This window comes from Tribolium castaneum, chromosome 4 (assembly GCF_031307605.1).
Source record: "Tribolium castaneum strain GA2 chromosome 4, icTriCast1.1, whole genome shotgun sequence".
NCBI lineage: Eukaryota > Metazoa > Arthropoda > Insecta > Coleoptera > Tenebrionidae > Tribolium > Tribolium castaneum.
This window is the reverse complement of record NC_087397.1, coordinates 2,511,753-2,537,845: the sequence shown is the minus strand read 5'-3', so window position 1 is coordinate 2,537,845 and position 26,093 is coordinate 2,511,753. Positions and strand designations below refer to the sequence as shown.

The following is a 26,093-nucleotide window of genomic DNA, read 5'->3' as shown; positions in this document are numbered from 1 at the left end:
TTTTTTGTTGTATTTAAGGACCAGTTATCAGCAGGTAAATAAAACACGCTTGTCTAATAATGGTTTATTTAAGCATTAAGTGGATAATCTACCTCACCTAGCACTCCATTACAAAATACAGTTACATAAGTACATAGTTGGACGGAAAAATCGTCACATTCCGAACAATACAGGGCCCTTAAAATTGCAAAACAATTCGGCAAACATGTATTTCCTCTCAAAATGTGACTCCCATAAACTGGACGGTTAAGTACAATTTAAGTACATACGTTCTAACAAACCTCTACTGAGTGTGACCTAAGTGTAAATTTTGAACACTTCAGTTATCAAAAAACAAAAAATTCATAATCTGACCAGCGCAAGCATTGTCCGTTCTCCTACCCTTGAGCAAATCATAATAAATGGCAGTGTACATATCAAATCCCTCATCTTTGGTACAAAAGTGCAATAAATACTTTCCCGATGTTTCAAATAATAGAAAATTATTTCGGTTGTGGCGTCGTCGACCTCCTATACGACGTCGACGGTAGACTAAGCCCCGGAGGCAAACTGGCAGTGGTCGATAGTGTATTATCTAACTTTCTAGCCTCGTGTTCTAGTAAAAGGGCATCGAGCGATGGATCTTGCGAAACCGTTCGCAAGGAATCGCCCAACGCTTGCCTCAACTGCTGCATCTCTCGCCCCGCTTTGGTGCTCCTCAAGACGTACTGCTGCCGCCGCTTGATCTCCTGGTTCAGCTGCTCCCTCAAAAGGGTGATCTAAACACACGAACAATATCCTAGAAATCCTAAATTGCAGCTGATCGTTTACTCAATTAGAAAGGTTAAAAAATGCGACACCCTGTATATTTGTTTATTGGTTGGTTCACTTCTATTTATTGCATATTTAGTTTTTGTAAAGATGCGTTACTGAACATTATTAATAAAAACTAATAATTCCCACTTTTCCATTAGTTGAAAATATACATTTTTTAGCTAGTTGACAAACTAACCAACTCGCTGGCTAATTTATGTGAATAAATTGGGGCTAGGAAATGCCCATTCTATCTTATCTAACAATATTCTATATTATCCATTACATTACTATGAAAATCATTACTTTATTTGAAAATTAACTTATAATATTAACAGTATAATCACAAATTTAAACCGTAACGGTATTTTTGTAAGATGAACAAACATGTTTATTTTTTACACTTTTTTATTTATTTTACGTTACGTCATGTGAAAATTTTTCAATTTTCAAACGCCGATTACGACCAAACTAAAAGAGCTAGGAGAAAACGCTTTTTTAGATCGGAAAGAGCACATCAAAATCTATAAGATAAAATCTGTTTTATTTGATTTTGAGACACTTTAAAAATTGACCGATTTTAAGGGGGGGGTGTTAACTTTTTTTATTTTTTTTTTATTTTATCATTTACGGCTAAACTATTCTAAAAAGTGGAACTGTTTTGGATCCATACCTATGCAAAATGATCCGGGGAATCGATTGGCATCGAGAAAATTGCCAAATTCCCAATAGTTTTTTAATTATGAATTTTTTTAAATTTTACCTATTTTTGCTTTTATTTGCAATTTACTCGAAAACTATTAGTCGGAGGACAAAGAAAAAGATAGATAATTAAAAGAGCTTTCTAAAGATAATACACTTCATGGGGTTATCTCTAATAGTTCCGGAGCTATTGCTCGAGAAATGTTCCGGGTACCCAAAACCGACAAAAACTGCGACGAAAATTGAAAAAATCAAACATCAAAAAATCGAACATATGAACTTTTTGTAGACTTTTTACAACTTTTGTGGGTTGTTAAGGCATGTAGAAGTCCATAAAAATTTACTGGAGTGAATTTAAAAAAAAAAATTTTTTTCACCACTTTGAGGGTAAGTGTATTACTCAGGAAATTTTAGCAAAAAAATTGAAAATTTTTAATCTCGTGAAAAGTTGATATAAAACAGAAAATGCGGCTGAATTCAATGGAACAAACCGTTTGGCTCTACGACGTTTAGTTTTTGAATTATGAATTTTTGAAAAATAACTCGGCGCATCCACCATTTTTCAAATTAAAAGTAAAATAAATTACGGCAATACTATTCTAAAAAGTGGAACTATTTTGATCCTTACCCATGCAAAATGATCCGGGGAATCGATTGGCATCAAGAAAATAGCCAAATTCTCAATAGTTTTTTGGTTATGAATTTTTTAAAATTTTACCTATTTTTTGCATTTATCTGCAACTTTCTCGAAAACTATAAGTCGGAGAACAATGATCTTTTTTGACAAAGATAGGTCATTAAAAGAGCTTTCCAACGATAGTACACATCATGGGGTTATCTTTAATAGTTCCGAAGTTATTGCTCGATAAATGATCCGGGTACCGGAAATCGACTAAAATCGCGACAAGAATTGAAAAAGTCAAATAGACCGTATGGACTTTTTTAGACTTTTAGCAATTCTAGAGGGATGTAAAGACATATAAAAGTCCATAAAACTTTGCTGGAGTGAGTTTAAAAATTTTTTTTTTCAGTTTTGTGAAACTATTTTTGCCTTTATAAAAAAAATCAAATTTTAACAGTAATTTACTATATAAACGAAGAAAAGTTGTTCATTATATGTGAGTGATGTGTTGCTGAAACGGAGGAAAAATGATTTTTTGTGATTCAGCTAAATATTTTTTTCTCTCCTACTTCAGGGCATTCACAAGCTTGTGTTTTTCCGCCGATGGTGAGTACATCCTTGCCGGAGGCCAGTCAAAGAACGTCTTAAAAATATACATTTTTTAGCTAGTTGACAAACTAACCAACTCGCTGGCTAATTTATGTAAATAAATTGGGGCTAGGAAATTCCCATTCTATCTGATCTAATAATATTCTATATTATCCATTACATTACTATGAAAATCATTACTTTATTTGAAAATTAATTTATAATATTAACAGTATAATCACAAATTTAAACCGTAACGGTATTTTTGTAAGGTGAACAAACATGTTTATTTTTATACTTTTTATACTTTTTTATTTACTTTACGTTACGTCATGTGAAACTTTTTAGAAGAAAAATGTAATTTACACAAAATAAAACAATCGGTACCTGATTCTCCAACCGGGAAACTTGTTGTCTATGACTCTGCTCCCTCGCCTCCAACAGCCTTTCCGCCTGCAACTGCGCCGCCCTATACCTCTCAATCTCCGCCCTGTCGAACTTGGAGTCAAGCCCCGGCCTTTGGCTCCTCAACCGAATCAATTCGGACTCTTTATCGGACAATTCGGCTTCAAGATGCGCGATTTTGTGCCTCAACTCCCGATTTTCTTGTTCGTAGCGTTCCAATTCGCTGATTCCTGAATCCATCTCGTATTTCTCTTTCCTGACAGTGGTGCTACTGCTCGACTTGGCCACAGATCGTTCAAGATTTCGTTTTTCGGCCTCGAGTTGGCGCACTTTATTGTTAAGCGAATCGACTTTTCCTCTTAATTCGCTGCGTTCGCGCTGCACCGACTGCAACTGTCGGTGCAGTTCCTCCTCTTGGTGCGACCCAATTGTCCCGTCAGCCGGCCATTGCGCTAGCCGGAGTTGTGACTCGAGACCGGAGCGCTGTACTTCGTTATTTGCCAATTCGTTGTTTAATCGCGTAACTTGGTCTTGGAGGATTTGGTGGTTTCGGCGCATTTCGGCCAGGTTTTGCTGCGTGCTTTCGAAACGTTCCGAAATGACTCTGCGCTCGTTCTCACTGTTGGCGAGCGATTTTTGCAACTGGAACTGGCCGTAGAAAAAAAAAGTATGCAACTCGGGGCGAACTCACCTGTTTCATTTTCTCGGCGCTTGCTTGGGATGAAGACGTAGCTTCGAGAAGGGAACGTTGGAGGCTTTGGATCTCCGATCGGAGCTCATTCTCACCAGCTGCCGCTTTTTCAAGCGAGAGATTCAACTGGTCGATTGTTGACTTGAGTGACATGCAACGTTCCTCCAAACTTGCCAAATTGCGACTCTGGTGATCGCATTTCTCTTGCAATTTCTACAAATAGAGATAAGATAAAGTGGTTTTGTGATAAAATTATTGTACCTGAATCGTTGCATCTTTCTCCTGGAGCATCATTTGTAATCTTTGGAGGTCACCCTCTGTTGACATTCTTTGCAGTTCTAGTTTTGTCGATCTGTTTTCGATCCGACTCAGCTCTTCTTGTAAGCCACGTTTTTCGGCCTCGAGCCGACCCAAGGCCATTTTCATTTTCTCGATTTTGTCCTCGTATTGCAACTTTTCCTCGTTTCCGCTGCTTATCGCCAATTCAAGCGAAACTATTTTATCGCGCATTTGCTGGTTCTCTTCCGTTTTTTTATGCAAAGCCGTGGTCTACAATAACAATTAATTATAGTTACAATTTTTTTAATCCATCGTCCAAATAACAAATTAAAAATTAGTTATTTTGCTCTGGTTTTTAGTTTTTTGTGTCCATTTTCCAACACAGTTTCCTTTGGTATATTTTCATATGCACTGTGGATTTTATTTTTTTGGATTTTGCAATAATTTAATAATAATAATAATAATAATAAAATAAAATAATTACAATTTTTTTAATCCATCGTCCAAATCACGAATTATAAATTAGTTATTTTGCTCTGGTTTTTAGTTTTTTGTGACCGTTTTCCAACACAGTATCCTTTGGTATATTTTCATATGCAGTGTGGATTTTATTTTTCTGGATTTTGCAATAATTAATAATAATAATAATAATAATAATAATAATAATAATAATAATAATAATAATAATAATAATAGTAATAATAATAATAATAATAAAATAAAATAATTACAATTTTTTTAATCCATTGTCCAAATAACGAATTAAAAATTAGTTATTTTGCTCTGGTTTTTAGTTTTTTGTGTCCGTTTTCCAACACAGTATCCTTTGGTATATTTTCATATGCAGTGTGGATTTTATTTTTCTGGATTTTGCGATAATTTAATAATAATAATAATAATAATAATAATAATAATAATAATAATAATAATAATAATAATAATAATAAAATAAAATAGTTACAATTTTTTTAATCCATCGTCCAAATAACAAATTAAAAATTAGTTATTTTGGTCTGGTTTTTAGTTTTTTGTGTCCGTTTTCCAACACAGTATCCTGTGGTATATTTTCATATGCAGTGTGGTTTTTATTTTTCTGGATTTTGTAATAATTAATAATAATAGTAATAATAATAATACTAATAATAATAATAATAATAATAAAATAAAATAGTTACAATTTTTTTAATCCATCGTCCAAATAACAAATTAAAAATTAGTTATTTTGCTCTGGTTTTTAGTTTTTTGTGTCCGTTTTCCAACACAGTATCCTTTGGTATATTTTCATATGCAGTGTGGATTTTATTTTTCTGGATTTTGCAATAATTTAATAATAATAATAATAATAATAATAATAATAATAATAATAATAATAATAATAATAATAATAATAATAATAATAATAATAATAATAATAATAAAATAAAATAGTTACAATTTTTTTAATCCATCGTCCAAATAACAAATTAAAAATTAGTTATTTTGCTCTGGTTTTTAGTTTTTTGTGTCCGTTTTCCAACACAGTATCCTTTGGTATATTTTCATATGCAGTGTGGATTTTATTTTTCTAGATTTTGCAATAATTAATAATAATAATAATAATAATAATAATAATAATAATAATAATAATAATAAAATAAAATAGTTACAATTTTTTTAATCCATCGTCCAAATAACAAATTAAAAATTAGTTATTTTGCTCTGGTTTTTAGTTTTTTGTGTCCGTTTTCCAACACAGTATCCTTTGATATTTTTTATATACAGTGTGGATTTTATTTTTCTGAATTTTGCAATAATTAATAATAATAATAATAATAATAATAATAATAATAATAATATTTTTATATTTCCAACAAATTCATAACACATCGCACTTTTTATGATACAGTATGTCTTAAACAATGACGCATTCGCTTAAAATAAAATAAAAAAATAAATCTGGGACATTTTCTTTCGTTTCAAAAAACTTTGACATTATAAAATAAATAAGAAGAAAAATAATAAGTGCCACAAAACATTACGTGTAATTTTTTACCTGTGATTGCAGTTCGACGCTTTTCTGACTCAACCTCGCCTCAAGACTGCCTTTCTCATCCTGAACACTCCTCAGACTCTGCAAAACCTTATTCAACTTACTGTCACCCTTGCTCTGACTCTCGTGCGCTTCATGCAATTGTTTCTTAATCGTCGCGACTTGCGTCTTGTAATCGTCCTAAAATAACCCAATCAAATATTTACCCCCGATTTAACCGACTTAACTCTTTCGCGTTCGATTTGTGCGACTTGTTGCATCAAATTCCGCACTCCTTTTCTCACTATTTCTGGATCAACATCGACTATTCCGTCTCTGCCGTCGTCATGGCCTGAAATAACACGTTTTGTGGTTTACAACAATAAACAATGAGATAAGTCTGTGATAACACCTCGAGCCGGACTCCAGCGTCTCGAGGGACTCAAAAGGCGGTACGGCATCGTCACCGAACCGTCCAACTGCACGCCAGCGATTCGGCGTAAAGTCGAAACCACACTGAATAGTTTCTGCTCGACGTCCCTTTTCGTCGCTTCTAACTGGCCCAGTTGGGCCTCCAGGGCCCGGATCCGGCCTTCGGCGCCGCCAAGCTTGGCTTTGAGTTCTTGGATTTGCTGAGTGGCGTCGACTAGACACACTTCAAGGTTGTGTTTCTGGTCTTCGAGCCGTTTTTCGCGCGCTCGGCTGTCCTCCAAGTGGACCAGGAGGTCTTGCTCACGGGCGTGCCATTGCTCTTCTAGCTGGGCGCCGTGTGAGCGGGTTCGGCCCAGCTCTTGCCGGGTTTGGTCCAAGTTGCGGTCCAGCTCTGCCATCTAACAACTTGTTAAGCATTTTCACAACATAGGGGAATAACGTACTTGTTTTTTGAGTTGGTGGATTTCTTGGTGCGCGCGCTCGCGCTCCTCGACTTCATTTAAAAGCCGGGCTTGGAGTTCCTTTTCCTCGGCTTGCTGTTGCGTGTTACTGGCTTGCGCCCGTTGCAATTCTTCATAAATCGATTGTGCTTTATGTTCGGACTGCAACTGTTCCTTTTCTAAGTCGCGAATTTGGTTTTGCAGCCGGTTTTTCTCATTTTCGACCGATAATTTGATGTCTTCTAGATCTAAACAGGGGGTAATTGCAACAATTAAAAATCGGGCACTCACTTGTGATTTTCTGGAACGTTTCTTCCAGTTGTCGGCTCTGTTCGCGCTTCTCCCCTTCGATTTTCTTCACATGGTCTCTCAGTTCCTTGTTCGTGTTGTGGTATTTCTCCTTTTCGAAGTTGCTGTCGGCTAACAGTCGGCGCACATCTGTGATTTCTTTCCGGAGACTTTCGGAATTATTTTCGGCTGAAACGGACTTTCAAATATTTAAATGGGTTTAGTGGCTCGTACCTTCTTTCAGCTTCCTTATCGTTTCGTGTAGCTGGTTATTGATACTTTCACTTTTGTCTTCGGTGAGGTGCAGCTGGACTTTGAGGTTTTCCAGCTCGGTCTGGAGCCCGTCTCTTTCGATTTTGCTTTCCTCGATTCTTTGTTCCAGCTTGATTTTCTCCTCCTCGTTTCTTGTTTTACTCTCTTCGAGTTTGGTCCGGTACTTGTTGAGTTCCTCCTTGAGTTGGTTTATGCTCGACCTGTCTTTTTCGAACCGGCCGTTGGCTTCGCGTTTCAAGCGCTCCAGAGTTTCCCGTTCATTGTTCAATTCTCTTCGCGCATCGTCGAGACGATCTTGCAACGCTTGTTGGTCGTGATGCGCTTCGCGGAAATAAACTCACTTTAAATACATTGTAAATATTGGCGTTAGCAATTTTCTTGCAAACACTCGGTGCGAAATGATAAAAACGTATTATTTATGCGACCGGTAATTTTAGAACCCAGTCATTTCCCAAATCGTTACGATGATATCACGCTAATGGAGCTATTTTAATCAATGAAATCAGCGCGATTTTAAAAATAAATTCACCCGAAATATCAACTGGATAATTACCAATGAGGAGCGCCTTTTGCTTGTCGTTCTCCGCCCTCAGCATCAACTCCTCGTGCTGCTGCACCATATTCTCGATGTGACTTTGCAGCGCCTCAATCCTATCAACCAACTGTTGAATTTCCGCGTCTTTTTCATGCGTCAACTGCTGCAAACTCTGCTGCAACCGCTTCTCCAAACTCGAGCGAATCTTCTCCCGCTCATCGGTCAGTTTCCTAACATTATCCTCATTCTGCATCTTCAGCTTCTCGATCGTTTGCTTGAACTCCACCTCCTTGTTCCCCGCTTGTTGGGTTAAACTGTTTTTGACCTCAAGACACCGCTTTTCCGACCGTTCCAAATCCTTAGTCACGCGAGCGATTTGTGCCTTGAGCTGCTCTTGCTTGACCAATAATTCTTGTTGCTCGCCTTCCAGCTGGAATTTCCGAGCTTCGGACGCCTCAAGGTTCGTCTGAGTGTCAAAAAGCACAGCTTCCAAAGCTTCCTTCTCGGAGCGAATCGCAGCCAATTGTTCCTGAAGTCTCTGCATGTCTTTATCCAACGCGTCAATCGTGCACTGTTTTTCCTCGCATTCCCGCACCAAATCTTCCAGATTTCGGTTAACTCGGGCGTTTGTTTCGTTGGCTTGTTCCAGTTTCTGGCGAGTTCGCACCAACTCGTCGTTGAGGGCGTCCTTTTTGCGGCCTAGGACGGTAAGTTGGTTGCTCAAGTCGTTGCGTTCGCGCGTCACTTGGTTCAACTCCATCTCAATCTGGGGGAAAAACACTCACAAATTTATTTACCACCAATTACCTACTTTGCTTTTGTCGATTTCCAGGAATTTGCATTTTTCCGAAAGCGAGACTTTGTCGGATTCTAAATCGAGTCGTTGTTGCTCGGCTTGGAGCAGTTCCTTGCGTAAGGACTGGATGTCGTTTTGTTGGTCGTTTGATTGCATTTGTAGCGCCAGTTTTTCGTCCTCGAGCTGGAATTATGCAATTAAAAATGAAACAAAGTGCGAACATTTGAACCTTCTTTAAGTCATCCAAGAGTTTCTTTTTGTCGCTTTCCAAATTAGCAGCGATGTTTTCTTTCTTGATTAAAGAATCGTGAACGTTTGATCGCTCGCCGAGGATTCGCTCCAGTTCAATTTCACCCTCACTTTTGGCTTTTTCCAAACTACTGATCAAATTATCAGCTTCCGCTTTTTGTTGTTCCAACATATCGTGCGACAAGTACAGTTTGTGTAACTCTTCACGTGCACTTAACAGTTCTTCTCTGATCCGACTGCACCTTTCCTCCTCTCCTCTCAAATTAATTTCCCTGATGCTGGCCTCCTGATTCAAGCGCTCGATTTCAGTTTGTAGAAAAATTTTCTCGTCCTGTAACGCGTCCACTTCCCTTTGCAACTTATTGTTAGTCTTTTGTAACTTATCGTAGTCCAAATTGAGTGACTCTACTAGCGAATTGATTTCGATTCTTTGCCGGTCAAGGGCGTTTTTCTCAATTTTGAGACTCTCCAAACTCTTCTGGAGATAATCCTTGTCCTGGCTGAGTTGCGAACATTGTGTGCGACAAGCATCAAGTTGTGCCACTAGTTCCTTAACTCTGTTCTCTAAACTTGCTACGTTTTCTTCCGAATGATCGAATTGTTTCCGAACTAGCAAAAGTTGCTCCCTATTCGACTGGAGCTTCACCTGAAAACCAAATCAAGCACGAGTAAAAATTTCAGCACCCAACCTGTAGTTCGTGTATCATTGATTGGTATTTGTGTAAAGCGGCCTGGACTGCTGAAATTGTGCTTTCAGCGAAAGCTGCGGAAGTCATACGTCCCCGCTTTGGCGACCTGAAACAAAGTTTCAGACCTGATCGCTTTTGGGTCATTGTTACTTTTGAGGCACCGGTGTGGAAGCACTAAGGTGGATATGTGTACTTAATTCAGGGGCTTTGGTCTCGGCGTCTTGGATCAAAGCATGGGCAATGTCCCGTAAAGCGGCTTGAAGTAAATCGATCTCTTCCTGCATCTTCATTACTTGAGATACGTTGTGCTCGGCTTCGGCACATCTCTCTTCCAGATTTTGGGTGTCTCGGAGGAGTTGTTGGATGCGGTCGTCTTTGATCCGGTTTTCGGTTTGGCAACTTTCGTGTTGGAGCTTTAAAGTGTCGAGTTGTTGTTTCAAATCTGAGAGTTCTTGTTGGTGTTGGGAGCGTTCCTTCCCCTGTAAAACCACCTAGAGACTTGGTAAAAAATTAGGTAATGATCGTACACCAAGGATTGAGTCTGTGAAAAGGTTCGTGTCCATTCGACTGCACGCAGTCATCATTTCCTTCCCCAAATAACTGACTTCGCTCTTTATGCTATTGAGATCGCGTTCGGTGCTTGATTGTATCTCCATGAAGAAGCGTTTTACCGCAACCACGTCCCGCCACAGGTTCAAGAGTCGGTTATGCTCAGTGCTGTAATAATCGTTGAACGCTTGCTCTTCGTCCTTCCACTCATCTTCCTTAATTATCATCTCCTCGCGGAGATTTTCAAACTCATTGGTCAATTTTTGCAAATCAGAAGTGAGGCTTTCGTTGGTACTGTGTGACTCTTCGAGTTGTTCCCTCAAAGTGGCGTTCAACTGAACCAACTTGTCGTTCCTCCGTTTTTCTTCGTCAAGCCTCCGCAAAGCCGTGTCAAGATCCGCGATTCGTTCCTCCCGAACTTCCCTCAAATGTTGCTGGGCTTGTTCCAGGGCCGTACTCGGCGATGGTAGCGTCGGTTGTCTCGGGTTTTCCACCATTTGGGCTTCGAGGTCGGCACATCGTTGCTTGTATTGCAAGACTTTGGCTTGTAGTCGGCTGACGAGAGCCGCTTGGTCGGCTTGTGCTTGTCGATAGGCGTCGAGACGCCGCCGATAGATCGACGCTTCTTCTTGGAGGCGTTGCCGGAGGTCGGTTCTGGCGTCTTCGTCGCTGCTTCCGCCGCCGTCTCCCCGCAAGCGACCACCATCTGCCCTGCTACTTGACTACAAGCAAACGGACTTTGTAACTCTTTCCGAGAAACTATTATCCAATTGTTGAAAACAACAATAGGCGCTGATAAGCCGGAAAAATACTCACATCAGTCCGTGACTTGGGTCTGTAAACCGGAGGTCTCCTCCGATCGCTCATTTTGGGCTCGGCCTTCTTGACGGGTGGCTGCAAAAGCGGGCAAGGTGAAGAGAATCCCCGGATTTTTTTCGGGGTGATTATTCATCGGAGTGAGATAAGGCCGGACTTTGCCCGGCCATAACTCGATAATGAGCGAATTTGCAATTATTTCCTAATTATAAACATCAACATTTTTCGGCCTCGGATCGAGTCAGAGGGCACATTCTTGTCCCATTTTTGATAAAGGCAGGTACGAAGGTTGTTCAACCTGGGCGATAATGCGTGTCAAAATTAAGAAAATCCGAGGGACAGCGACAGAATTTCAGACGGGGTTTCAGTGCCTGGCGGAGTCATTTGCGTGTCGTTGCGGACGAAAGGACGTTTCAGGAATTTAGAAATTTTATGCGTTTCAGGAGGAACGAGAAAAACTTTATTTTAATTACCAAAGTTTATGTAATCGGAGAGATAATACATTTTTACACTGGGTAATTATTATTGCCACTCTTTGGACTCGATCCTAATTGGGATTATCTCATCGATTTTTAGTTGATCAAAAATTCGTAAATTGAGTGTTTTTGCAGAAGATGGGCACGTGATAAGCTCTGAATTCCTGATTAAAATATTTTTCAAATGCGTTTCATAAATATGTTTACTAAATTCATTCTGACCTGATGATAACAAGTAAACAAATTAAGACATAACAAAACGCCTAATGTATTGACACAATTATCCACCTTTAAATCAAAAAAACAAAGAATAAAACACTAAGAGAAATGGCCTTAAAGCGTCACGTATTTACCGACTTCATCCATTTTGCAATAGGATTTACTTCAATAACAACATCTGTTTACAATAAAATTGTTAAATATTATGCTTTGAGCCGGCACAGGGTGACTAAAAATTCTCAGCACGGGTTACATACTATATTTAATCTATAACGTAATCGGTATTTCTTGTAATTTCGTCGGGTTGGTATTCGTAGCACCTCCACCAACATAAAGGTTCCCAAGCTTTTTGTTTTTTTTTTTAATTGTTAATCGTGAGGGCGAAAAATTCCACTCGCCGATCATTGACTGCACCATTTCTCTGCACATCCTCAGCGGAAGAGATAAGATTTTTTCTTCAGTCACGACGTGACACTAAACCCGTGCTAGAAATCCTACAAGATGGACTTTGTTCGTCTGGACATAACATTTATAGTTGAGGTCTTTCAAGGATTTCCGTCCATCGCAGTTGGACTCTTGTTTGTCAATAAACCGTTATCAGATCAATAAGAAAATAGCACAATGCAGTTTTTGTCAAATCTTCCATTTGGGTTATCCTCGATTTAAACCAGACATGAAGTAAATATTTAGTTATTTATTATTCAACCGAGTAATAACTGGTCAAAAACGATTGCCTTGGAAGCAATTGGAAGTTTTTGATAATGCAGCGTCTACGTGCGACAAAAATCGTTTAGCGTCATTTAAAGTAAATAAATTGATAAAAGCCGGTCCGGAAATGGGTCAACGTTTAGGGAAATTCTGTCATGACGCGGCCGAATGGAGGACCTCGACTTGGCCCAAAACACGTGGATTTCGAATGGAAAAATTCACCGAAAAACAAGGCTCAATCACGCTCTAGCTTCATGAGATAAGCCGCCAATTTGTAGTAAAACTCACAGATAATCACACAAAATATTGCCAAACGAAAGGAAAATAAATAAAAAAATTGTGCGAAAACTTTATTGTGCTCGGTGCGGTGCGGCTTACTCTTGGCATTTCCGGTTCCGGTTCTCTTTCCGGGGGCGGCGGTGGTCGCGGAGGCGGCGGAGACGCGTCACGTCTGTGGGTTCGCGACGTTATGCGTTCTTCAAACCCGAATGAATCGCTCGAAGGCACGTAAATAGGTGCGCGAGAGCCCGGAAGACATGGAAACGTCCCCGCTTCAGCCAACCCGGAAAAAACCACCTCCCGATGGCCCAATTTCATTGTCTCGGGACACGACTTTCAATTTTTCGTGATCAAATTGAATAAATCAAACCGAATCGAAATAGAATCATTTGCATAAGCGAAAGCTCTGGACGTCTTCGACCAACTGGCGGGGACAATAACGCAAAGTGATTAATTAGGTGCTGACAGGTCAAAAGAATCTATTGATTCGAAATTGCGATACACACAATTTTAGCTGCCATCTAGTGTGGCAAAGACCCCAAGACCTGGCTAATAACAAAAACAAGTACACGTGCACTTGTTTTTGGTAAACACGAACTGCAATTTCTAAAATCTCGGCTTTTTTTCTTAGATGTTTAGAAGATTTATACAAGGAGATAACGAATTTCCTCCTGTTTGATGATTGTCTGTCTGCATATCTTGTGGCTATTAATACATTTAAAGTTTGTTATTTCATTAAGCACAGAATAATATATTGATTAAAATGGTTTAGGGTTAAAGGCGCTAAAATGATAGCGAGGGGTCAGGCTTTTTTTCAACAACAACACGATGTTTCAAGTATTGTTCATTTATTAAACGGATGGATTGGCGTATGGGTGAAAAAATCCATTCAAATATGAAACATTTCACATATTTACGAAAATCCGAAATAAAAAATCGATGCAAAAAACAGGATTTAATTATTAATTTAATCTGACTTCAATAAATCATTTATTGTACGGGGTATCCTGGATAATTTTTATGGCTTTTATTTATTGTGGAATTTCAAAATTTCATGAAAACACAACCTGATATCATTGTTATTAATAAATCGTCTCAAGGTTACCTACAAACGACCTTCCATAGAAAAGTCTAAAGTAGCAGCTTGACAACATTGTTTTTGCCATTACAAATTTATTTATTGTTGCTTGTATTGTGTGAACAAGACAATAAAAATATCAAATTAAAAATAATTCACAAACGCAAACTCGAAAAAAATATGTGTAATAAAAGATGTACGAGGTGATTGGAAGCATATCACCTTTTTTATATTTGTCCTTTGAACTCTTTGTTGCTCTGAATTGTTATCTACCAAAGATGAAACTCAATTTTTCGGTTTCAAGTCAATGAATAAAGAAAAAAATACATTGTGATTAGAAATGTGCCGAATAGTTTTTTCATCAAAACGTATGATTTGTTTAATTTCTAACGCTCCTCGGTATATGAGATAAATTATTCATGTCATATTGTAGGAAATTTTGCCTATTCTAGGCAATTGCGTTGGATACAGAATAATTATAGCCAAATAACACAAAACTATCAAATTTTCACACGTCATTCCTTATCACTGATCTTGTGAAATAAGGTTCATTGCACTGTAACATAAACTAAACCTATCGTCAAATTTAGAAAAAAGTTACCAACATTTTAACGTACAAGTCTTATCAATATTTGAGAAACAATTTAAAAGTATCATAACATACATTTAATGAAAAAATGTATTTCAAAAGATGTTCGTGCTTGCTTCAGCGAAAACGGCCATCGACAAAACAAAAAAGCGGGGATTCAAAAATTTAACGAAATAATATCGCCGATTATAATATTGGTAGTTGTGACTGGCACGATCGGCCCGGAACTCGCAATAGGGATGAACCACATATCGAACGCAGATTTATCCGGAGATAGGTAGCACGGTTCCGGGAGATTCCGGATTAACGCACCGGAATATTTCGCAGTCGAGTGCTTTATTTTTGTTTTCATGGTTAAGTATTAGATAGGTCAATTACCAAAAGGTGTATTTAGCTTATCTCGCTGTACATTGTTCAGACGTTAAGCAAACTTGTAGAAAACCGGTGAACTTTACTTGAGTGACGTTTGATTACTGTTTACAGAAGCGATGAGTCGGCACACGATTTACGCACAAATTTTAAACACACTTCCAAAAACCAAACCAAAATAAATTACACATTAACCAAATTAAATTAATGCGACTTCCAGTGGAAAGTTTGTATGAAAAAATTGTTCAGCAAAAATTTAGACAAAAACTCATTGAGTCCTATTATTTTCTGAAAAAATACATAATTTCTGTATATTTAAGGAAGTCTATCATCTTAGACTGATAAATGAAACATTTTTTAAACCTCGGCTAATCTCCGAATTCCAGCGCCGGCGAGTTATCGATATCGCAATTTCTGGAAGCTCAAATTTGAGTTATTTTAGTGAGTGCGCAATAATTTAAAAAAGACCTGACCTTCTACTTGGAAACAAAATATCAAAGTTGATAAAACTGTCATCATAAAGAATGCATTTACACACTTTTACATTGTATAATTGGTCGTTTTTTAATCAAATTGCTGTAATTGGAAAACAGATTTGGATTATCGAGAAGTGCCCTCGTTTATTACATAAAAAATCACGTCGTGGCCGTGTGTGATACTCCTCATTAGCCAATACTTAAAATCATTGGATTTAATTTGCATAAACAGAAGAGTTTTATTTTTCTTTTTGAACCTTGGGGTTAACAGAAAAATTCGCCAGTACATTGATTTTCTCGACTAGTTTTCACTTGCAGCAGAGATAGAGAAATGCGAGAAAAGGGTAAGGTTCAATCGAATCAATTAATTATAGAAACACATGCAGAGAAAAATTAATTAACACTGTAGTATCTCCGCAATTAATAATTCTTTCAATAGATATCCTAATTGCTGATTCGGGCAGGAAATGCGGCGATAAGGGGGCACGTACCACAGTTCAGGTGGTGCAGGGTGTTGGGGGAATCAGTCTGACCCCGATTCATACAGATTGCAATAATCTGAGTTGGATGCTTCGACCTGCAGCTCATAGTCCATATGTCTGCATGGGTCAATAAGAGCAGTCGTCGCTGTGTAGCGCCGTTAAATTATCATCAATCAGTCTGAAATAGAGCCCTAATTAGACGCCGCGTCTGAGAAAATCGAGGAATCGCAAAATCGGGTGCAAATTCACGTCAATTACTCTTCGAAAATCTTGGATTTATTGTCGACAATCCGAGATATCTCCAAGTCGGTCGCGTGATTTCGTGACAGGGAAACAATGATTTTTTCCCCCTCGTAATCCCTTATTAAAAAAATAATCTCGACTGATATTTTTATTAAAATAAAAACCACAAATTACAAAACTTGGTACTACACTAGCCAGGTGGTACCCGCGAGTTAATGTAACATACTAGTTGTATATACACAATATATACAATAACAATATTTGTACAAAACTTAAAAAAATACAAACGAATGGCACATTATCTATAAATAAATGCAACCTTTGGTAACCAGAATAAATAATGCACAGTCCATACACACACAATACTCAGGCTGTTTTCTCTCTCCTAATGAGATGAAACTATTAGCGGATCGGGTTAGTCATCGGCCTGGGAAAGCTGTCCTGCCGCCGCTGCATGAACCCCAGCATGTTCTTGAAAGGCAACAACATGTGGTAGTAGGCACAGTAGGGCAAGGGGTCCCAAATGGCGAACAGCGCCTCCCTCTTGTCGATGACCGTCCCGATCAGCCTCGTCACGGCCTCAAGGTTCGGGTTCCTGATCGTCGTCATGACGGTCTCCCCCATCCAGTACCTCCCGTTTTCGCTGACCAACGGCCCGGAGTTCTGCCGGCTGAAGTGCTTGCACGGCTTCCAAACCAATCTGGGATGGACGTTCGTGTAGCAAATGTACGGCAATGAGACCCCCACGCGGCTACTCAACGGGATAATCGTTGTACTGTCTTTCGGGATGACAAATCGGAAGCTGACATGACCGGTTATGGGCCTTAGAAGGTTCAATTTGCCGAAGAAGGTCGTCAGCCACGCGTTAATTTCCTTGTTTTCGATCGGGACAAGTCCATTGCTCGACTTATCCATGCGGCAAGTCACGTTAGCGATAACTTGCGATTGCTTGACGGTGGTGCAAGTCAAATAATGCTCCCCTTCGACGTCCTGGACCACAACCCAAGGCCGCTGCTCGCTTATATCATTCGGGAGTTTTAGGTCGTTTCGTGCGACCGGGAGTATGATTTTTGAGCGCTCGCGGAGGCCACTGGGGCCCGCTGTTGTCATAACGTAGCGTCCCATTCGAATGGCCCCCGTGTCGTACAACTGGTACACATCGTCTTTTGAGGTGATTGCGTGGTAAGTCGGGGTCGGAATTGAGTATTTCTGGCAACGTTTGAGGACTTCTAACGTGTCGTCCAAAGCCCACACTTCTTTGATTCCGGGGCAGAAACAAGTGCACCCCAGGAGTTCCAAGTGTGGCTTCGCCACCGCGTCAAAGTACGCCGAGGTGGTGGAACTAACAGGGATATAATACATCGCTTGTTCCTTATCCACGATTTCGCAAAGTGCCCTCACGTAGTTTTGTTGTTGGTCACTTGTGGGTTTCGGGACCGTGTAAAACCGACTCACAGCGGTAGAAAAGCGAGTTAAGGCGAACAAACCGTCGATTTCGCAAACCACGACTCTCGCCCCCGCCGAGTAGAAATTCCGGGCCAAGTGAAGCGCCTGGATCGTGCTCCCGCCACTTATCAAAACCGTTCGTTTCTTCCTAGTCCTTTCACTACTCGGTGATAGGACTATAGAGAGCATCAGTTTGATTATATTCAGCGGCAGATTGATCAACTGCGTGAAGAACCAGACCCACATTGAGATCCACAACATGGGGAGAGCGAAAATGAGTTGTCTCCAAGTGCGGGGCAAAACGGCCAAAATCACGGCCTTGGCGATGCGCAGCAGAAAGCACGGGTACCAGCCGATGATGTCCGCCAGGACCGAGAAGGAGTCATCCTCCTCCTCCCTCTGGTTCAGGACGGGACTTTGGCTCCGCGAGTCGCGACAATCCGAGCGGATGACGAAGGGCTCCTGGATGACGGTGCCGAGGGACGCGGCGCGTCGTATCCGCCGTCTCCGGAGCGTGTTGTCCGGGGAGGTGGAGATCGGGGATAGGGAGTTGGGGGAGCTGGGACTCTGGATCCCCGAGCTGCTGCTGATGCTCCCGGCATGGATGCTCTCATTGCTTGGCCACACTCGTGATAAACTTTCCGAAGTACAAGTGGGCATCTTGCACAGACACTAATTCAATTTCAAGCACTTGAGATGTGTGCCACCGTCGAGTCATTAATTTAATAAACGGACAGTGACGAGGCACAGGTCTCTTATAAGCTTCATGTTGTACTATGCCCCTTGGTTCCGAGTACCCCTTCCATTCGACGAACGAAGAATCACGTTCGGGCTATTGAGGTAGTCTTTTAATATATAGAGTGCTTATCTACGAGTGTGGCCATTGTGATAAGAGACGCCCGCCGGCGCCTAATTACCAATCATCAAGCCCCAAAGTTTTTTGCCAAAAAAAAAAAGAACAAAACCGGGCAAGGGTGTTACTAGCCCCTTTTTTGGGGTTGCGTCTATTAAAAAAAAATTGCGAAAACGAGTCGTATGCAACCAAATATACACGAACAGCCACGCGATTGCTATGGTAACACGGGTTAACCACCAAAACAACAATTCTATGACTAACTGCACCTTCAAATTGCAAAAATTAGGCAATTTTTGGACTTAAAACAACCAATTTTGGGCATATTTACACAATTCATGTGAAATTCTCTTAATATTTTTAATAATAACACGGTTTTTAGTAGCAATTTCAAGTTTACCGCCGCATGTGGCGGCTGCGGCAACGCATGACGGTAACAGAGACGCAAAAACGCGATTAAATCAATATCTGGCGGTGATTTAAGGGTTTTTTATAATGCCACGTACCTGAATTCAGTGGAGAGTTAATCTGTAAGTGTTTTTGTCCGTGATAAATAGTCGTTTTTTTGCAAAAACATGACGGCTTTCAGGTTACTTCGATACAAACAAAGGTTATATTGGTACTACTGGTTACCCAACGTGGGGAATTCAAAATGAGTGCTGAGCATTTGAAAAATATTAAGTTACTTTGTGCACGAATTTTTCAAAATCAAAGGGATATTGATAGTGTGAGGGAATTACGTAATGTTCTAAATAGGGCTAGTGGCACAATTGTGAAAACTTTGGAACCGATCATATTCCCTGTGTTTTTTCCGATACTGAAAAGTATTTCAGAATCAAAGAACAAGTAATTCATTTTGAAGCGAGAATTATGTTTTTCTGAGCTTTTAATTTCAGTTATAAAGAAAATGAGAAGCAAGAAATCGTTGAGACTTTTCGGTCCATTTTTGAAAAAGTTAAAATCGAAAATTTGGCTTTGTTTTTCAATATTTACGGATTCCTTTTATTCGAAATCTACGACCATAAAACACACACAGGTACGACCATATCTGAACTACTTAATTACTCTCTCTTAGTTTTAAGCACAAGTGAGGAGTACAAATTAAGTATAGTACAATGTATGACATCGTTAGCCCAAAACTTAAGTTCTTCAATAATAGAAGAATTGTACGTGAAGCAAAACGCCCCAAAACTGTGCCAAATGATTTACGTTATGTTAGAAATGGCAAAAAATGAGCAGTTCAAAACTTTGCGGTAAGTCACAAAGCCCCACCTTAAGGCTTTGTTATTTTAATTATTCAGGATTGCGTCCATAAATTGCATAATGGCAATCGCCCACGTTCTGGACGACGAAGATTTCGACGATATCGTCATTAGGAACCAAATCGCCGAAGTTTTTCTCTTTTTTCTGCCAGGCGTCGCAACTCAGCTTAAATCAGTCGCGCTAATTGATGAGAAATTCGGTCACAAAATCCCTTCGGTAGCCCTCACAGCTTGGGGAAGGATCGTGACTTTGCTAATGCAGGACTACAATGCACAGGACCGTAAAATCGATCTCGGAGGAATCACAGACACAACCCCCACTCTTAACAAAAAATGGGAAAACGAGGCGGAGTTAGAGGACTATCTTAAAAAAACGGAACGCTCGCCTCAGTGGTACAAAACCACTGATAAGAAACTACAAATGATAATTATCGAGTTTGCGAAGCTGACCCATCATTGTCACCCAAATGTTCGGCTAGAACTTGCACAAATGGCAGCTTTGCTTTTGGACAATTGCGTCCACACTATGCCAACATCAAGCAGTCATTTAATCGATAGTGTTGTTGTTCTATCGGAAGATGGTGATGATTCGGTTTCGAGGAGAAGTAAGCAGATTTTGGAGGAACTATCAGTCAAACTCTCAAGGAGCGAATTTAAAACTTTGCTTGACGATTTGGAGGAGAGTTTTTACACTGTTGTTGCCAGTATTCCTCGCAAGTTTAACGCAATAGATGAGAGGGTACAAATCGTTGCTTTGAACTCGCTGATCGGTTACATAACTCTCTTCGGTCGGCATAACTTGACTCGAGTGCTCTACTCATCGGTTCATTTGAACCAACTCTTGTCAACTCTTATCCACATATCGGAGTTTGACAAAAGTGGGTTCAGTGTCTTAGAAGAGTATACAACTTTAGGTGAGGAACCTTAACTGCGTTCTATTTTTTTCAAACATTTTTTACCAGACTATGAGTTAAGTCACGACTCGAAAATGTCGTGGAAAAAATTCCGACACTTTAAAGAAACCGAAATCTTGGACAAAATTGCAACTGTTTGTCGACTTTTGGCCAAATACGGTGCCTCATTCATTGTTAGCGATTTTCTATTGGACGTTATAGCCACCAATGAGGAACAACGAAAAGAGGCGATTTTTTTACTAAATGAAGTGATAACAGGTGAATCGCATTATTAAATTATTAAATAATCACGCGGGTTTGTAGGTTTAGGAATTGAAAATAATTCAACTTTATTCAAAAATATAATCACAACATACACTGATTGTGACAATTGGTACTTACCTTTGTCGGTAATGGTGGATGAGTACGGATACGAACACACTTTAAGTGACGTACAAAATAATATAATTCAAGCTTGTTTATTAGTCGAGGGGGTTGGAAAAATCGCCTTGGCTCTAGGGAATGAGTTTCAGCAATTTTTATTAAAGACTTTATATCTGGTGTTAGAACGAGCAGGCAGTTCCCACCCGATTATCCGAACTGCGGGTTGTTCGGCCCTCGCTAACATTAGTACAGCTTGTCAGTATTCGACAATAACCGACTTAATTAACAACAATATTGACTATTTCTCGTTCCACATTGAGCGCAAATTGAGTAAAGCCAAGGGTGATAAGGGCGGCTTGGAGGTGCTAGGAGTCGTGATAAGATACAGTTCTCAAAACGTTTTAATTTCAACCTGTGATGTTATTCAAGAAGTAACAACAAAAAATTGTTAATGACATTCTTTGAATAAAAAATTCCAGTTATTGTATCACACGTACGACAGCCATCGGACCAATTTAAATTCATACTTGCAAGTTTTTAAGTTATTTATAATGGGGTTACACCGGTGGTTAGGCATTGAAATGCCCGAGGAGGCATTTAAGACAAAAAAGCAAAAACAGGACGAATTCGAACACTTTCAAGTTTCGAATCTCGAACCACCTATTGAGGATTTTTCGGACGAAATTATGAACAAAACGGCCGAAGAAATGTACAAAGAAGACTTGGAGAAGAGCAAGAAAGAGTTGGAGGACGAAATTAACGAACAACCAGGTGACAACAAACAATAGTAAGCCAAAAAAAATTACAATTTTTTAGAAGAGTACAAAAAGCCCGAGCCCCCACTTCACATCAAACTAACAAAAGCGATTTTGAGCCGATGTTTACACTTCCTGCCTTCCAAAAACCAACCCCGACAATTACTTGTTTTGGAAATTTTGAAACACGGTGTAATTATTTTGAAAAACTGGGAGGATGAGTTACTACCAATCGTGCACCAGATTTGGGGGCCTTTAGTCGACCGATTTAAGGATTTTAATGAACCGTTAATCATCAATTACAGTTTTCAACTTCTTGTCGTGCTTGCGAAATTATCGAAAGAGTTCATACGGTCCCGGACGGCAAAGTAATTAATTTACCAAAAAAAAAAAACACAAAAATTTAATACGAATTTTAGGGAAGTTTTACCAAACATTTTAACAATTCTTGATAAATTATCGGTCGAGAGTTATTTAAAAGATAAGGGATCGGCCTACCGTTACAGCCAAAATTACAAATTACAAGTGGTAATTTTGGAGAATTTGGCCCGAGTTGTGACCGACTTGGACATGTCTCAACAGGACACCGAAAAAGCCATTGATGTTGTTGTTAAATACGTCAGTGATAAGCAACCGATTCCTCTACAGGTTGTTAAAAAATTTCTAGTTCTTTATCATTTATATCGTTTTTTCCAGAATTTTGCACTAGCTTTTTTCAAAACGGTAATAACATATGACCCAAAGTCAGTCGAGACGAAAGTCAAATCGTTGCAAATTTCGCCCGAAAATGCGAAAAACGTAGCACAACTTGTGAATTTTTTAGAGGATTTAAATAAATAAAACGTTTACAAAGATTTGTTTTATTTGTATTTGCCAATACAAAACTTTAATTGCACACTTTTAAAAATAAAATAAGTAATATGTACATAAGTGACCGTTTTATAAATAAAATGTTTAAAAATTTGAGTCCACCAATAAGTCTAAAATTACATAAAAGAATAAATAAATACAGTCTTTAATCTAGCGGTCCTTAAAATCGATAACCATAATGCGATAAAATTAGCTAAAATAAAATTACTTAAAAGTGTACTCTCGATTACTTGTATAATGCATAATCGGCTACCACCCCGTGATAGCCCCACGAAAAGAATCACAGGTTATCCAATTGTACAATTAGTTCTCAGTACTGACCGGTTCTCTGGCATGGTGTATCTGCACGTGCTTGTTATGGTTGGACTTAGTGGTCGAAGTCTTGCCGCAAATGTGGCAGGAGTACGGCCTGAGCCCGCTGTGGATCCTCATGTGGTCCTTCAAATAGTACGATCGGTGGAACGACTTCCCGCACACCTTACAATTGAACATCTTCTCATTCTCGTGCTCCTTCACGTGCCTCTGGCAGTTGTATTTGCGGATGAACTGCGCCCCGCAGTGGTTACACGTATACGGCCTTATGCTCTTATGCGAGTTCATGTGAGCGATGTAATCCGACTCGCGGATGAAAGCACCCTTGCATTGGTCGCATTTGAACGGTTTGGACACGCGGGACGCGTGCGTCCATTTGTGCAGCTTGAGGTTCCATTTCGTGGTGAAGTCCTTATTGCAGATGAGACACGCGTACGGCCTCTGGCCGCTGTGGTTACGTATATGGACGTCCAGGGACGATTTCAGGTAAACCCCCTTGCAGATTGGACACTCCACATTTTCCGCCTTCTTATGCCCGTTCGGAAGGAAGCGCTCATTATGCGCACGGCGCATATGACGCGTCAAGCTCGACATGTGGATGAACTTTTCGCTACAATGGGTGCAAGATTTGGGCTTGGCATCGTGGATTTCCTTATGCCAGGCGAGCTTTTTCTTCGAGTGGAACACCTCTTTGCAGAAACAGATGTAATCCTTGACCTTCTTTTTGATATTGAGGTGGTGCCGGTTCCGGTGCTGCACTAAATTGGAGTGCCGGCGGAACGTTTCGTCACACAGGGGACACTTGATCGGGGCTTCGCCCGTGTGGATGTTCCTGTGTTCGAACAGTTTTTGTTTCGTGAGAAATGCTTTCTGGCACACGTCACACTTGAAGGGTTTTATGCCCAAATGGCGCCTCATATGGAGCTGGATGTTCTGTCTCCGGTAGAACAAGCGTCCACATATTTTACATTCTAGGGGATGTATTCGCAAATGTATGGAAAACTTGTAATCATTCGGGAACAATTCGCCACAAGTTATACATTTGTGGCGCGACAGTGCTGTAATTTTGTGGACGCTTATTTTATGCTCCTTCAGTGCTTTGGCATTTTTCAGTACGCAGCCACAGATCGGACAAACCGATTTCAATTCGGTCGGCATTTGTGGTGTTGTGGCGATTGGATCGGTTTGTGCTTCGGGCGTTTCCGCTTCGCTTGGAGTTTCCATTTTGAGTTTGTTCGTAAAAACGAAGTTGTTCTCGCTTTCGGGCTTTTCAGTTTTGAGTTTAACGACGAGTTTTTTGACTTTTTTCTTGTCAAGTTCGCTGCCGATTCGATTAAGTTTGCGTTTTTCGGGATGTTTTTCCGCCTCGTGTTCTTTCCTCTCTCTGAGACAGCTGAACGCTTCGTCACATTTCGAACATTTGAAGTTGAGAGGAGGTCCGGTGAAGCTGACTATAGTGGGGCTGTCGTCGTCCTCCTCGGGATAGGTCACGTGTGAGGGGATGCGACTTTGAAGGGGGGGCACTTCGACGTCGGAACTGTCGGAAGCCTCCCAGTTTTCGCGCGTTAGGAGGTCGTACGAGGTGGACATCCCTGAGCTGCCTTCGTTATATTGCACCCGGTTCCAGGTGATATCACTGGAGCCCCCTAGACTCTCCTGACCGGAGAGCTCGCCCCTCGGGGGCATACGCTCGTCGGCTCGGATGTTAACATTCGAGCTCTCCCGAGACATGCTCTCTTCCGCATCTCTCTGATCCAGAAAATCATCTTTAGCACTATCAACCATCCCGCCGATCGTCATTAAAACTCCCGACCGGTCAGGAGCGATACCTTCAAAATTTTCAACCTGAGATATAATCTGATTGCCCGCAAACTCATTTATATCATTAATTACCATCTGGACTCCGTTCATATCAACGAAGTCTAGCTGGTCAGACTGCAAAATATTCGAAGCCGTGTAAATCGGGTTCTGGCCCAATTCCACCGAAGTGTAATTCGGATTCTCGTTCTCGTTCACAAAATAAAACTCGGAATCGGCCTGTTTCGGCTCAGTCTCATCCGAAACGTCCTCTTCCGAGGTCAAGTTGTTGTTCTGCGTCTGACAGGCTTTATTCAACTCGCCGCTCTCGGAGTCCGGACTCGGGGGCCCTTCCTGTGCGTTAAAACCCTCCTCAATTTCATACACATTCAAATCCAAACTATTATTGATCTGCTCCTGCATATCGCAGTCGATTTTAATCGAATCACTCAGCGTCTCGCTCGCATCTTCGTCAATCTCCTCGATTTTCTTCGGCGAGTCGCGTTCGTTCTCGGGCTCCTCCGTGATGCTGCAGTCCTGTGACGACGTCGACGGCAACTCAAACGGCAGCGTCCGCATGGGGGAAACACAGGAGCCGCTTGACATGATCAGCTGTTGCTGGTAGATGTAGGGCATCATTTGCGGGTTCAAAATCGTGGGAATGACGTATTGCGATGGCACGTTTTGGGGCGAGGCGGTCGTGCTGCTCATGCTCTGCTGGTAGATGAAGACGTGGTTGCCCTGCAGGGGGGGCATGTTGACCAAGCCGCCCTGGTTCCAGCTCTGGTTCACCACGGCGGTGTGGGTGGTGGAGGCGCCAGGGTCGGGCTGGGAGGAGGGGTTGCCGATTTTTTCCACATCTCCGGTCTCCGACAGCCGGACCAGAGCCTCGATCACCTTCTGCTTGGGATGGCTGCTCAAGTGGGTCTTTAGGGTTATGCCCGGTCTGAGATACAATGTACAGACAGGACAGGATATGTTGCTCGTGTCCATTTTTATTGCAACTGATTGGAATTCACACAAGTTGCTCAGCTGTACACTCCTCTGACTAGGTTATTGATCTGTTATAACAAAATCAATGATGAGAACTCAACAACGGCTAAATCAGAGGAGATAACGCGGTTTAAGCCTTTTTCGAACGTGGGGCCTTGCTGGCTTTTGGAGCGATAAGCGAATTACTGATATTTTCGAGCGAATAAACAAAAAATATCACAAAACATAAGAACCAGTTTCTTGGTATTGCGAGACGGGGGATTGATTTTTCAAAAGACTCACCTTTTCCGGGTTAAAACGGCATTTTGAGGAGGCGGCAGATACACCAATTTTCCGAAAAATTAAAGTTTTTTGAGATTTTAATCAGTAAACCAAGAAATTTCAGTCAGCCATCATGATTGACAAAGAACTAGGGTTTTCACAGAAGTGCCGAGCGGTTGCCGACACTGACTGTC

The 26,093-nt window shown here is 40.5% G+C and overlaps 4 protein-coding genes across 6 annotated transcripts; 1 reads left to right on the top strand and 3 right to left on the bottom strand.

Moving 5' to 3' along the window:
• Positions 1-49: 49 nt before the first annotated feature.
• Positions 50-19,002, bottom strand: Root (Rootletin). Of its 3 annotated transcripts, XM_064356319.1 has the most exons (19): positions 18,879-19,002; positions 15,840-16,008; positions 11,155-11,232; positions 10,317-11,060; positions 9,940-10,268; positions 9,790-9,895; positions 9,081-9,746; positions 8,867-9,034; positions 8,074-8,821; positions 7,482-7,841; positions 7,251-7,436; positions 6,963-7,207; positions 6,500-6,917; positions 6,336-6,439; positions 6,112-6,288; positions 4,062-4,349; positions 3,801-4,013; positions 3,092-3,751; positions 50-758 (listed from the first exon to the last, which is right to left on the bottom strand). In XM_064356319.1, the coding sequence occupies exons 3-19, from the start codon at positions 11,203-11,205 to the stop codon at positions 483-485; spliced, it is 5,739 nt and encodes a 1,912-aa protein (XP_064212389.1). In that variant the 5' UTR covers positions 11,206-11,232; positions 15,840-16,008; positions 18,879-19,002; the 3' UTR covers positions 50-482. The 3 variants fall into 3 exon arrangements, with proteins under 3 accessions (XP_064212389.1, XP_064212388.1, XP_064212387.1); XM_064356318.1 differs by lacking the exon at positions 15,840-16,008 and having other exon boundaries at positions 18,879-18,998; XM_064356317.1 differs by lacking the exons at positions 15,840-16,008; positions 18,879-19,002 and adding an exon at positions 12,936-13,169.
• On the bottom strand, positions 16,207-18,332 carry LOC655102 (uncharacterized protein). Its single transcript, XM_961613.5, has one exon. It carries the CDS (start codon positions 18,177-18,179, stop codon positions 16,476-16,478), a length of 1,704 nt encoding a protein of 567 aa, XP_966706.1. The 5' UTR covers positions 18,180-18,332; the 3' UTR covers positions 16,207-16,475.
• Positions 19,003-19,024: 22 nt separating the features above from the next.
• Positions 19,025-22,518, top strand: Tti1 (Telo2 interacting protein 1). The gene is made up of 10 exons (XM_008203259.3): positions 19,025-19,218; positions 19,269-19,408; positions 19,448-19,625; positions 19,674-20,548; positions 20,597-20,806; positions 20,852-21,342; positions 21,391-21,682; positions 21,728-22,034; positions 22,086-22,314; positions 22,363-22,518. Exons 1-10 carry the CDS (start codon positions 19,025-19,027, stop codon positions 22,504-22,506), a joined length of 3,060 nt encoding a protein of 1,019 aa, XP_008201481.1. The 3' UTR covers positions 22,507-22,518.
• On the bottom strand, positions 22,511-26,073 carry LOC100141606 (uncharacterized protein). The gene is made up of 2 exons (XM_001807021.4): positions 25,921-26,073; positions 22,511-25,706 (listed from the first exon to the last, which is right to left on the bottom strand). The coding sequence occupies exon 2, from the start codon at positions 25,636-25,638 to the stop codon at positions 22,840-22,842; it is 2,799 nt and encodes a 932-aa protein (XP_001807073.1). The 5' UTR covers positions 25,639-25,706; positions 25,921-26,073; the 3' UTR covers positions 22,511-22,839.
• Positions 26,074-26,093: the final 20 nt, after the last annotated feature.